Source organism: Ranitomeya variabilis, chromosome 3 (genome assembly GCF_051348905.1).
Source record: "Ranitomeya variabilis isolate aRanVar5 chromosome 3, aRanVar5.hap1, whole genome shotgun sequence".
NCBI classification, from domain to species: Eukaryota; Metazoa; Chordata; class Amphibia; order Anura; family Dendrobatidae; genus Ranitomeya; species Ranitomeya variabilis.
The window spans coordinates 666,503,678-666,518,553 of record NC_135234.1 but is presented as its reverse complement, the minus strand read 5'-3'; the positions used below and the strand labels follow the sequence as shown (position 1 = coordinate 666,518,553).

The window sequence follows — 14,876 nt, the reverse complement described above, 5'->3', positions numbered from 1 at the left end:
TCACCCAATCTGCAGGAAAGCGATCCTGCCATGATGCCACATAGGAGTCACAGGTTGGATTAGCACAGACTTTCTTGACTCCTACGTGGCGTCACAGGTTGGGAAGGGGTTAATGATGCATCTCTTAACACCCAATGTAGTGTACGCAACAGAGTGCTTTCAATGCAATAGACAACATGATGAGGCACAGCTGATGAAATAATCAGTTCTGTGACTGGCACCAAACCAAAAAAAATAAAAATAAACCACACACTTAAGTGAACTGACACACATTACATTGATTTTCCCCACACTTAGAAAAGCCCTTGAGAGAGCCAGGTGGGGTTAGGACAACCCTTCTGAAAAAGGCTTGGAGAAAGGGTATCCCCTAAAGAGGTTTCACAACATAGCGACATCCATTGTTCAGCATGTCCCTCAGAATATCATCCTGGTTAATAACAGGCAAATATTTAGCAATAATATTTTTAATTTTGATAAATTGAAGACTAAATGCCATGGATAATATAATAGGACAAGATGACTGTTGGTATAGAGGTGTTCCTCCCCAGTTCTTTTATTGACTTTAGTTAATGTTGACTGCATTGCAGAATAACTATACTTTCTTTTTAAATCTTGAAAAAATTATGGCATGGATGACAGCTCGAGGCTAGCAATAGTATAGCCAGATACTTCCTTTCTGTACAGTGCAGCATGCGCATTGACAGTGATGAATATGCGGCTCCACCTCCCATAGGGGTGGAGCTGCATATTCATCACTGTAATGAGCGGCACCACGTGACCGCTCATACAGGACAAGCTGCGACGCTGAGAGGAAGCATTGAGGGAGCTGGGTGAGTATTTTATTTCCAGCGGGTGGGAGGGGGTTGGTTACCGGGAACTTTATTTCAACCGCAAAGAAAAAAAAAAAAAACCATTGATGTTTTCATTCCTTCTCTCCAGCGAACGCTGCTGGAGAGAAGAAATGAATGGCGGCTTCAGCACCCAAAGCAGGGGACAGCGCTCACTGTAGCGCTGTCTCCTGCACGGTTCGTGTGGCACCCAGTCGGCACACGGCTGCCGCACGTGCCACACCGATGTGGCACGTGAGCACACGGACACAGATAACTCCGGTACCGGAATTATCTGGACGTGTGAGACTGGCCTAAGAGGAACCCGTCAGCAGGACTGTGCACAGTGTCAGGTCGGTGCCGTTCTACTGACTAAAATGATACCTTGAATGATGAAATCAGTCTTGTGGTTGTTGTTTAACATTTATTTTCAGTTTTGGGTTAATGATATGCTTGTGCTCCGGCAGCCTGTGGGGGTCTTTATGTGGTGCCCTGATTATTCATAATGCAGACTGCTGACAGGTCACTGATCCCTTAGCCATCTCCGAGCTGCTACCAAGCAGGCGGCGCCATCTTGGAGGAAGAATATTCTCTTCTCCAGCAATATGGCACCGCCGGCGCATGCGTAGTAGCAGCTATTGGATCACAGCTATAGTGCAAGCGCCATTTTCAAATTGATTTTTTTTTTTTTATTCTTTCCCCCTAACTGAATAACATGATTAGAATGTATTATTGGCACATAAAACAGGCGATTATGCTGCATATTATGCTGTACATATATTCATTATGCAAACTATGGGGGCAGGTCAGTGAGGGATCAGTGACCTGTCAGTCTACAGTAGATTATGAATATATGATCAGAGCACCACATGCAGACCACTCCCTCCAGACCCACCTTAGGACACAAGCATATCATTACCTACAAACTGAAAATAATGATTAAAGAACAACCACAAGATGGATTTCATCAACCAAGGTATCATTTTAATCAGTATAACAGCGCCGACCTGACACTGTCTAAGTTAATGTGCACAGTCCTGCTGACAGGTTCCCTTTAAGTGTCCCAGGGGGCGACTGATTCCCTTTAATACTTTTCCATTTATTAGAACCACTCCTGGATCCAAAGAACCTGCCTGCAATAATAATTTTATTTATATAGCGCCAACATATCCCGCAGCGCTTTACAATTAGCTACAACTTTTTACGTTATTGGTTTCATAATGATGAATAAAGCTCCATATAAAGCTTGTTATGGGAAGCATCTGGTCACACATGCACAGATTTAAAAGGTTTCTCATACTTCCTTACATAGAATGTCTTAATACGAAAAACCTCCAGCCTCAGAAACTCTTCCATGGTCAGGTCATCTGTAGTCTTAGTCAGGGACAAGAAGCCACAGGTGACAGAACGCTTGGAGTGTTCACTCCTGTAGAAGACAGTAAGAAGACAGTAACATATGCATTCTCTTACACAGGGCTAGAAAAGAACCCTTCTCCCCAAGGCAATATAATATACAGGGCTCAAACTAGCTGAAATTAAAGTTTTATGGACTTAAAGGAATCCGTCAGCAGGTTTTTGCTAGCCCATCTGAGAACAGCATGATTTAGGGGCAGAGACCCCAATTATACTGATGTATCACTTAAATTCCTTTTTTATTCAAAACTGCGGTATCTGCTGCAGATCAAGCAGTTGTCTGAATGTCAATCTTCGTATAATGCCATCCACACCACTAATTGAACAGTGCGCATGGGCCGCTTTCTGCCTATGACAGCTCTATCATTGGCAGGGGTGGGTTATACGGAGCTCATGAATATGGAGGACTACATGGCAGCAGGTTTACTAGTCTACAAGTGATAAAATCAGCAGGAGATTATTAAAACTATTACAAACAGTGAGAGTCCTGAAATCATGGACTTCCCCTGCACCATGCTGCTGTCGGATGGCAAAACCTTAAAGGGAACCTGTCAAAAAAAAAAAAAAAACACACGCGCTATTAACCTGCAGATATGGTGTTACTTGGCAGGTTAATTGCGTTACTAAGCTGCCCAGCACGTGCACGTAGTGTTAGAAAATGTTCTTTATTCCCCCCATCAGCATTTGGCTTCAGTCACCGCTCTGACTGTACTGACCGGTCTTGACTGACATCCAGCCCCCCGTGCAGAGTGAGTGCCAGTCAGGGCGGGGAGTGCGATTACAGCCTCTATTCTGTACTCTCAGAGTGGTAACTGAAGCAGCGCCTCCTCCATGACTGAAACCGAATGATGCCGGGAGCTAAAGTTTGTTTTCTCCCACACAGTGTTCGACTGTGCAGGTAAGGCTAGTTTCACACTAGCGTTTTGCTGAGCTGCGGACTTCCTCTGTTAAGCCCTGCCCACACCTCCACCGCTCCGCCTACGTCCGCATGCGGCCTGCGTACCCATCTTTAACATTAAGTACGCAGGTCATGTGGATGTATGCGGATGCCTCCGCATGCGTCGTTTTGACGATGCAGTGACCGGCGTCGAACACAGCTGGTTGGAATTTTTCTTCATCATCAAAACGACGCATCCACATACATCCGCACAACCTGCGTACCTAATGTTAAAGATAGGTACGCAGGCAGGCATAGGCCGAGCGGAGCGGCGGCGGTGCAGCCATGGGCAGGGCTTCACGGAGGAAGTCCGCAGCTCAGCAAAACACTAGTGTGAAACTAGCCTAAGAAACGCTGTTAACCTGCAGGTTAACAGCATTTGTTTCAGGTAACCGGTTCTTTTAAGTTTGTTTGAATCACCCAGTGTGTACAATCCTCAGTTTTTAGATTCTCTTACAGATCAGGGTCTGACCCATAGCCCTGAACAGCTTATTTATATGCAATAAAAAAAAAAAAAAAAAAAAAAAACACACAACATGCATTTCAGCTTCCTACACACATGCCCATATAGACGGCTTTGGAGAGACGATCCTACTGACAGATTCCCTTTAAAGACTGCAGCAAGTTAGAGCTGTGCAAGTCTAGATTTAGAGTTTAGCTTAAGGGAAAAAAACAAAAAAAACAAACAATATAACACTGCATCTATCGGAGGCCATAGGTCACTTACAGAACAGTATCTAAGGCAAAGTTTTGCAGTGTAATTTGTTAGAAGTACAATAAGAGAAGTGTAATTTTTTTTACCATACTGTATATTCCATTACTGGCTTGTAGAGATGAGCGAATGTACTCGGATCTTGGGCGTGCACGTATATTATGTCCAAATCCCTGCTGCTGCACAACCTCAACACATGCGAGGTCTAACTCCGATCACATCATTTGCTCATCACTACTGGCTTAGCTTAATGATACATAGTACTGCCATGTGAAAACCACCTTACAGCTACAGGAAGATAACAGACGTTTGCACTTTTTTCATTTCAATTTCCATGATTGCGGCAAAGTATCCATGCGATTGGGAGTTGTGTACTCACAGGGGATCATCATCCGGCTCCCAGCCCTCCAGCTCTTTTAAACAGAAAAAGCAACAAGCCACATCAGGCTCATTCTCAGTCGGGCAATGCACAAAGCCGGCTTTGGCCATCTGAAAAACACAAATCATTTTTTTTTAGTTTCCTTGTGCCCCACTTGTTTTATCACTATATACTAAACGTTCCCTGATAAAATCCTTGTGACTTTAAAGCAGTTCTATTAAATGGGCACAGATCTCACCAACCATCAGATGCACTAAAGAGTGAAATGAAACATGCAAAACGGGAGCAGTAAAGATAGTCAGATGTTATAAGGGGGTGAATAGAGCCGAGATATTTAGGCCAACAAATGGAATCCATCCAGTCAGCTGTTATTAGGTCCAATCAGTCACCAGTATTTCAGTCTTATACAATCCCCTTTAACTTTAAAAAAAAAAAAAAAAAAAAAGGGTGAGGGATATGGAAAAAAATTCCACAGCGCAGGGCCTAAAAGCACAGCGTATGGTGTATAATAACCTGTTCACTGGGGAATTGATGAAATGGTTTATTTTTATAGCAGTGTGAAGATTTTTGTAAAATCTCATCCACGTCACTGGCATTGCAGTTGACAGTGTACCTAGCACATGTGCCACTTACTCTACCATTGCTAAGTCCTACGTCACACCTTAGCCCCACACTTACATTCTCAGGGGTGCACTTGCAGTTTTCTGTGAAGGGCCAGTCTGTAAATGTGCTCAGCCGCTTGTTATAGTCATACATGATTCTGAAGTCCTTCAGGTGCTGCAAGACCTGCATGACCCTTTTCTTTGCGCCATGCATATTTGTAATTACAGTGCTCTGCCTTCTCCTGCACAGACTTTATGGAGCCAGGCACATGACACACCCATTTTGTGAGCAGCTGTCAATTATCCCTATGGCGGCTCTCACACACCTCATCACACACAGGTGTCCATGCTGTGTCAGGCTACTTTTACACTAGCGTCGTGCACTGCACGTCGCTATGCGTCGTTTTGTAGAAAAAACGCATCCTGCAAAAGTGCTTGCAGGATGCGTTTTTTCTCCATTGACTTGCATTAGCGACGCACTGCGACGCAGTGCCACACATCGCAACCGTCGTGCGACGGTTGCATCATATTGCGTCTGACCGTCGCCACCAAAAAACGTTGCTTGTAACGTTTTTTGGTGCGTCGTTCCCGTCTTTTCCGACCGCGCATGCGCGGCCGGAACTCCGCCCCCGCCTCCCCGCACCTCACAATGGGGCAGCGGATGCCTTGAAAAACAGCATCCGCTGCCCCCGTTGTGCGGCGCATTCACTGCTAGTGTCGGTACGTCGCAACGACGCAATTCGTCGTGCGTCGTCCGACACTAGTGTGAAAGTAGCCTTAGAGTATGTGTCCATGCGCAGCTCCGTCCAAAGCGCTGCCGGCTTTTGTATGTGTGGCAACTAAGTCCACATGTGTTCATTGAACCGTGCGGAATCACCGCATCCTATACATAGGATGGTGATATTTATCTTGCAGACAATGAGCATCTCAACAACACAAATTGACATGCTGCAGTCTGGAAAGATGTGCCACATGTCCATCTATGCAGGGAAGCCGAAGGCGTCCGTGCATGCATAGTGGAGATTGGATTTCATAAATGCCTATCCACTATGCTGTAACATCTGGATGCTGCGGATTGGACGCTGTGCGCAGCGTCCAATCCGCAGCGTTTTACTGACCGTGGGAACATACCCTCAGGGTCCAGTCACACAAAGCTTTCTTTATCTGGCATTTGAAGCAGATTCTGAGCCATAATCCAAACTATTGAAGGCTATGTTCACACATTGCGTTTTTGCAGCGTTTTTAATGCAAATTTTAAGCTGCATTTTACAGTATCAGCAAAAGCTATGAGATTTCAGAAATCTCATGCACACACATTCGTTTTTTTTTTCCTGACTGATATGGAAAACTGCTGCGTTTTTGAAAACTGCAGCATGTCACTTCTTTCCACGTTTTTGCTGCGTTTTTTCACTATAGAAAGCAACGAAAAAGTGCAAAAACGCTGCAAAAAGCACAACCATGTGGTTTTACTACCTTTATGGTGAATAAAACTAACTCTATTAAACATGATCTGTAGACAAATGACATATATAATCCACTCCAAAAAAATGCACCATGACCTACTTTTTGTAAGCAGCTTGTTTACCACCAAGGGAGCAGGCAAAAAAACGCAATGTGTGAACATAGCCTAAATACGCTTTTAGTATGCTTCCTATTGATTTCAGTGGGAAAACACGTCTATAGTGCACACGGTACTGTACTCTGCCTGTACTCTTCTATGTGGAAAAAGAACCGACATGGCAGCTCTTTAGGCTTTTAAATGCCTCAAATTTCACTAATAAATCAAGTGAAGCTGAAAAAAACACCATATAAACAAAAACGCTTTAAAAAAAATACTCCAAAAAACAGTATTTTTTCATGTGGATTTTTAAGACAGAAAAAACTGTGTGATAACACGTAGTGTACACATTTCCTATAGGGTGTATTCACACATAATAGCAAAGCTGAATTCACACAAGCATATAAAAAATCATCCAATTTTCATCTAGAAAAAATGGTCAATTTTCATCTCAATTGTCATCTGTATGGCATCTGTTTTCAGGGTATGTGCACACGTTGCGGATTTGGCTGCGGATCCGCAGCAGTTTTCCATGCGTTGTACAGTACCATGTAAACCTATGGAAAACTAAATCCGCAGTACACATGCTGCTGAAAATTCTTCACAGAAACACAGCGGTTTATTTTCTGCAGCATGTCAATTCTTTGTGCAGATTCCGCAGCGTTTCCACCTATTCCATAATAGGAATCTGCAGGTGTAAGAACGCAGGCGAAATCCGCACAAAAACTGCACAAAATCCGCAGAAAATCCGCAATGGAATCCGCAGCGTGTGCACATACCCTTACACATCATTTATCAAAATTAAGACCAAATACAGTTTCCTATGTTAATAGTAACAATATGTCCATAACAATCGGATGCTATATGAATACGATGCAATTTTTATTTCACAGACTGATACAATCTGTGAAAAAAAAACGCTCATCTGAATAACCCGATTAAATAACATTGGTTTGAGTGTTGTCTGTGTGATGTCTGTTTTTCATGGACAGCACGCAGGCCAAAAATACAGTCACGTGAGCTTGTCCAATGGCAGGATTCACACAACAGGTTTTTTTTCTCATAGTTGAAAAAAGTCCAAGTTTTTCAGTGTGCCGGAACCATTTTTCGGCTACTTATTAGTTGTTACAATCCTTGTTGCATGTGATTTTCTCATATTCAAAAAATATATGTTTATTTGTCCTACCATTAAACAATAAAATCTGGACAGCACACAGATTTTTTTTTCTGGATCATTGACAAGTTTGATCCCAAACATGGATCTGCTTTTTTTTGTGTATAATCAGTCCACAAAAAAGATCATGTCAATAGGCACATTGGATGTAATGGGTCAATGAGCTATCCATGAAAATATCAGAAGGCATATGCACCCAAAAAATCGATGGGTGGAACCAGGCTTAGGGCTTGTCTAGACGAGCATATAATACAGATGTTTGCTGGCTGTGTGCACCATGGACAACACACGGATTTATTACAGCCTGTGCTCCAGGTCACATGGCCAATCTCCCATTCGGAGCAACGGTCTGCATGGTAAAAATTACAGCATGCATTATTTTAGTCTGATTTACATGTAATAGCAAGCAGCTCCTGCACACATCCGATGTGTGGATGACCACACAGAGCCAGTCAGGTCTGCTATTTTAGGCCGGGGTCACACTTGCGACTGCAATGCGAGAAACTGGCATCAATACCCAGCACTGGTGCAGAAATACATCCAGCCGCACGTTTCGGTCCCGAGTGCCGTCGGCAGTGCCGGGTATTGATGCGAGAGACTCACAGCATGCTGCGATTGTTCTCCCATGACTAGTGTTGAGCGATACCTTCCGATATCCAGAAGTATCGGTATCGGATTGGATCGGCCGTCCAGAAGTATCGATATTGGATTGGATCGGCCGATATCCAAAAAATATCATATATCGCTGATAGCGATACCCGATACCAATGCAAGTCAATGGGACACAAATATCGGAATGTAAATAAGCCCTTTCTGTCCTTTTACATCCTGTTCCGGAGGGGGGAAGAGTGTGGGTGGTGCGTGGGCGGACACTGCGCGTGTCTGTGTGTGCGGGCGGGGTCTGTGCGGGCCTGCCTGGGATCTGTACGGGCCTCTCGGGGCTCTGTGCGTGCCTGCCGGGGCTCTGTGCGTGCCTGCCAGGGCTCTGTGCGTGCCTGCCGGGGCTCTGTGCGGGCTGCCGAGGCTCTGCGCGTGCCTGCCGGGGCTCTGTGTGTGCCTGCCGCGGCCCTGTGCGGGCTGCCACGGCTCTGTGCAGGCTGCCGGAGGTCTGTGCGGGCTTGCCGGGGCTCTTTGTGGGCTGCCGGGGCTCTGTGCGTGCCTGCCGGGGCTCTGTGTGTGCCTTTCGCGGCTCTGTGCGTGCCTGCTAGGGCTCTGTATGGGCTGCTGGGGCTCTGTGCGGGCTGACGTGGCTCTGTGCGTGTGTGCAGGCATCGTCCGATGGGACTACAAGTCCCATTGGACAATGCCTGCTACAGTGACAGTGATTGACACATTAGCCAATGATGGGACAGTAGTAGTCCCATCATCCGGCTAATGTGTTGAATGTGAAAAAAAAATACTTCGTACATACTACATACTACATACATACTACATACATACAACATACTACATACATACTACATTCATACTACATACATACTACATACATACTACATACATACTACATACAACATAATACATACATACTACATACATACAACATACTACATACATAGTACATACATACAACATACTACATACATACTACATACATACATACTACACACATGCTACATACAATACATTCATACATTACATACATACATACTACATACATACTACATACATACTACATGCATACATACTACATACTTACTACATGCATACATACTACATACATACATACATACATACAGTACTACATACATGCATACTACATACATACATACTACATACATACTACATGCATACATACTACATACATACATACATACTACATACATATTACATACATAGATAGATACTACATGAATACTACATACATACTACATACAATACATTCATACATTATATACAATACATACATACAGACATACAGTACATTAAACATAGATTACATACTCACCATTACTTGTCACTTTGATCCCCAAAGACAGTGTCACCTGTAAAAAAAATGAAAATAACAAACAACCAATATACTCCCTGTCCGCAGAAATTCACGAGTGTCCGACGACGATCTCCCGTGGAGAACGGCAGCATCAGCTGATGCGACCGCTCTCCAGGGGCTCCAAGAACACAATGACGGGAGGAAGGTATCCTTCCATACTGTATTCCTCCGCCGCTGTAAAAAAAATAGTCCCTAGTCTCACTTTATGCCATTGCTGTGTGAGAAATTTTCCCACGCAGCAATTGCCATAAAGTGAGACTTTGAACTATAGTAACCTCAGTGATGCACTGCAGGAGCCATTGTCTCCTGTCAGTATGTCACTGAAGGTCCTATAGAGCAGTGACATCACCCGATGTCACTGTTCTATAGGGGAGATCGTCGTGGGACACTCGTTATTAATTGGACTATGGCAGACAGGTAGTATACGGTTTATTATTTTACATTTTTTGCAGGCGCTAAAGTATGGTTTAATGAAGAATATTAAAATACTTTTTTCCTAATGTGTGTGTGTGTTTTATTAACCCTTTATTACTATTGGATTAATAATGGATAGGAGTCTTATTGACGCCTCTCCGTTATTAACCCAGCTTAATGTCACCTTACAAAACACCGTTTTTTTCCGTTTTTTATTTTTTTTAATTCAACGCTCATTAAGGCCTCTTTCACCCTTGCGTCGGTACGGGTCCGTCGCTATGCGTCAGACCGACGTACCGACGCACGTTGTGAAATTTGTGCACGACGTGGGCAGCGGATGCAGTTTTTCAATGCATCCGCTGCCCATTCTGAAGTCCGGGGAGGAGGGGGCGAAGTTTCGGCCGTGCATGCGTGGTAGAAAATGGCGGACGCGACGGACAAAAAAGCGTTCACTTGAAAGTTTTTCCGTGCCGATGGTCCGCCAAAACACGACGGATCCGTTGCACGATGGACGCGACGTGTGGCCATCCGTCGCTAATACAAGTCTATGGGTAAAAAACGCATCCTGCGAGCGAATTTGCAGGATCCGTTTTTTTCTGACAGATCCGTTTTTTATTCCGCCGGATCCTTTTTTTCCGCCAGATCCGTTTTTTTCTGCCGGATCCGTTTTTTTCTCATAGAGTTGTATCAGCGCCAGATTGTGCCTGATGGCCACACATTTCATCCGTTTTTTGCCGGATCCGTCAAAAAAGCTGTTTCCGCTGGACAGAAAACACATACAGAGGAACGTTTTTTCTGTCCGGTGAAAAAACGCACAGCGACAGATCCGGCAAAATACGTATGAAACTGAGATGTGAAATGATGAATCTGGCCTCAGAATCCATTTTTTCATGCAAAAAAAATGATGTGGGGTCCCCCTATATTTTATAGCCAGAAAGGCTACGCAGACAGCTGCTGGCTGTTATTCATAGCCTAGAGAGGGGCCATGGATATTGGCCCCCTCGGCTACAAATACCAGTCCGCAGCCGCCCCGGAAATGGCGCATCTGTAAGATGCGCCTATTCTGGCACTTGGCCACTCTCTTCCCACTCCCCTGTAGCGGTGGGATATGGGGTAATAAAGGGTTAGGCCGGCGTCACACTCGGCGTAAGACAATACGGTCCGTATTTTACGGCCGTAATACGGAGAAATGTTCCCAAAATAGTGATCCGTAGGCAGGGTGTGTCAGCGTATTTTGCGCATGGCATCCTCCGTATGTAATCCGTATGGCATCCGTACTGCGATATTTTCTCGCAGGCTTGCAAAACCGACATCTAATGGATTTATGTGCTCAAATGTTCGGGAAAACATATATACAGTATATATATATATATATATATATATATATATATATATATATATATATATATATATATGTCATTGAGACACATATATATATATATATATATAGTCTGTATTTATATTTACTACAACGCGATATCTGTGAAAAGCCGGTAATTCAATTGCCGGCTTCTAATTTCTCCTTCCCAAACCCGACAGGATATGAGACATGGTTTACATACAGTAAACCATCTCATATCCCCTTTTTTTTTTCAATATTCCACACTACTAATGTTAGTAGTGTGTATGTGCAAAATGTGGGCCCTGTAGCTGCGCAAATAAAGGGTTAAATGGCAGAAAAAAATGGCGTGGGCTCCCGCGCAATTTTCTCCGCCAGAATGGTAAAGCCAGTGACTGACGGCAGATATTAATAGCCAGGAGAGGGTCCATGGTTATTGGCCCCCCCGTGGCTAAAAACATCTGCCCCCAGCCACCCCAGAAAAGGCACATCTGGAAGATGCGCCTATTCTGGCACTTGGCCACTCTCTTCCCACTCCCGTGTAGCGGTGGGATATGGGGTAATGAAGGGTTAATGCCACCTTGCTATTGTAAGGTGACATTAAGCCAGATTAATAATGGAGAGGCGTCAATGATGACACCTATCCATTATTAATCCAATTGTCTGAAAGGGTTAATAAAACACACACATTATTAAAAAGTATTTTAATGAAATAAACACACAGGTTGTTTTAATATTTTATTGCTCTCTCAATCCATTTGCAAACCCTTGCTTGGCAAAATAATAAACGCACAAGATACATACCCTCAGATGAACCGTCACGTCCCACGAGGTAATCCATCTGAAGGGGTTAATTATTTTACAGCCATGAGCTGTGCTAATGCACTTGCTCGTGGTTCTGATCCCCGGGGAATGAAGGAAATGTAGGTCATTGACCTACATTTCCTTCAGTCGCGGTGATGCGCCCCCTGGTGGATGTCCTCATATGACCTGGAGCGTGGGAAAAAGTTCCCAGGCTGCAGTTCATGAGAACATCCAGCAGGGGCGCATCACCGCGACTGAAGGAAATGTAGGTCAATGACCTACATTTCCTTCATTCGCCGGGGAATTACAAGCACGAGCACAGCTGCATTTGCAGGGCTCCTGCTTGTAAATTATTTTAACCCCTTCAGATGGATTACCTCGTGGGACGTGACGGGTCAGCAGAAGGTATGTATATTGTGGGTTTATTGTTTAGCCAAGCGAGGGTCTGCAAATGGATTGAGAGAGCAATAAAATATTAAAGCAACCGCTGTGTTTATTTCATTAAAATACTTTTAAATCATGTGTGTGTGTGTGTGTGTGTGTGTGTGTGTGTGTGTGTGTGTGTGTGTGTGTGTGTGCTTTTTAACCCTTTCAAACTATTGGATTAATAATGGATAGGTGTCATAATTGACGCCTCTCCATTATTAACCTGGCTTAATGTCACCTTACAATAGCAAGGTGGCATTAACCCTTCATTACCCCATATCCCACCGCTACACGGGAGTGGGAAGAGAGTGACCAAGTGCCAGAATAGGCGCATCTTCCAGATGTGCCTTTTCTGGGGTGGCTGGGGGCAGATGTTTTTAGCCACGGGGGGGCCAATAACCATGGACCCTCTCCTGGCTATTAATATCTGCCGTCAGTCACTGGCTTTACCACTCTGGCGGAGAAAATTGCGCGGGAGCCCACGCCTATTTTTTCCGCCATTTAACCCTTTATTTTAGCAGCTACAGCGCTGAAATTTTGCACATACACACTACTAACATTAGTAGTGTGGAATATGCAAAAAAAAAGGGGATATGAGATGGTTTACTGTATGTAAACCATGTCTCATATCCTGTCGGGTTTAGGCAGGAGACATGAAAAGCCGGCAATTGAATTACCGACTTTTCACTAACACCGCTGCGTATTTCTCGCAAGTCACACTGCTGGTCCGTGTGGAATCCGTATTTTTCTGGCCTCAATAGACTTTCATTGGCGATTTTTTTTGCGCAATACGCTGACAAACGCAGCATGCTGCGATTTTGTACGGCCGTAGAAAGCCGTATATTACGGATCCGTAATATACGGCTGATAGGACGAGACCCATTGAGAAGCATTGTGCCGTATGTTATGCGAGTTTTACGCACGTAGTTTCTGCGCTCTTACGTCTGTAAAACTCGCATGTGTGACGGCGGCCTTAATGTCACCTTGCTATTGTAAGGTGACATTAAGCCGGGTTAATAACGGAGAGGCGTCAATAAGTCTCCTATCCATTATTAATCAAATAGTAGTAAATGGTTAATAAAACACACACACATTAGGGAAAAATTATTTTAATGAAATAAAGACACAGGTTGTTGTAATAGTTTATTATACTCTCAATCCAATTGAAGACCCTTGTCACCTGAAATAAAGTTACCATGATGTAAATCCATCTGAAGGGGTTAAATTAATTTACAAGCAGGAGTTCTGCTAATGCAGCTGTGCTTCTGCCTGTAAATGTTGGGGAATGAATGGAAGCAGGGGAACGTAGCTACCTAGACTCGCGGTGCTGTGCCCCCTGCTGGCATAAACTCATAAGAACTCGAGCGTGAGAAAAGATTCAAAAAAATTCCCACGCTCGAGTTCATATGAGTTTATGCCAGCAGGGGGCGCAGCACCACGAGTCTAGGTAGCTATGTTCCCCTGCTTCCATTCATTCCCCAACATTTACAGGCAGGAGCACAGCTGCATTAGCAGAGCTCCTGCTTGTAAATTAATTTAACCCCTTCAGATGGATTTACATCGTGGGACAAGACTGAACGACGGAAGGTATGGGATATTGTTGTTTTTTTATTTTAACTTTGTTTCAGGTGACAAGGGTATATATATATATATATATATATATATATATATATATATATATATATTTAGACTGTATATATGTTTTTACTAATATTTGAGGCCATGGATCCATTCTATGTCCGTTTTGCAAGCCGGCGAGAAAATATCGCCATACGGATGCCATACGGTGACACACGGATAATTTGATGCGAGGAAATCGCATCCTCGCGCTGCACACGAATCACTGTTTTGCAAACATTTGTGCGATTCTCATCCGTGTAAAACGGACCGTATTTTTATATGTTGTGTGTGTCCCCGGCCTTATGTGTATTCTGTAATGTCTGATATTGTTTGCACAAGTCCATATTTAAATATGTTCGCACCATAGAAATAAAAATTATTATTATTATTATTATTATTATTATTATTATTAATTGTGGAACTTTTTTTTAATTCCAAGACCTTTTCATTAAATTGTACTTTGTAAGAAAACCCCTTTTATATAGTGTGTATGAACGCCTTTAGGGTCACAACTTGGTGGAGAGTGATGTGGGATAAATTATCCTGTAATTTGATATCCAAATGTTTAGATTTATGGATTTGGAGCAGGTCAACAAGTAACTTTGTCATCAGATGTCCAATCCATTTTGGTCTTTTCTAAATTTTAAAAAAGTGTTATTCTAAAGCTGTGGCCATTTGCTTTCC

At 43.6% G+C, this 14,876-nt stretch overlaps 1 protein-coding gene across 2 annotated transcripts in view; it reads right to left on the bottom strand.

Annotated features, from left to right (window-relative positions):
- The window catches only part of LOC143818485 (baculoviral IAP repeat-containing protein 5.1-like), a 230,316-nt gene extending 225,199 nt beyond the window's left edge, over window positions 1-5,117 (bottom strand). For both annotated transcript variants that reach the window (XM_077299781.1, XM_077299780.1), the window contains exons 1-3: window positions 4,947-5,117; window positions 4,269-4,378; window positions 2,136-2,253 (exon numbers count right to left, since the gene is read on the bottom strand). In XM_077299781.1, coding sequence (XP_077155896.1) covers window positions 2,136-2,253; window positions 4,269-4,378; window positions 4,947-5,084 — 366 coding nt within the window. In that variant the 5' untranslated portion in view covers window positions 5,085-5,117. The remainder of the gene's footprint in view (window positions 1-2,135; window positions 2,254-4,268; window positions 4,379-4,946) is intronic.
- Between the last annotated feature and the right edge of the window lie 9,759 nt (window positions 5,118-14,876).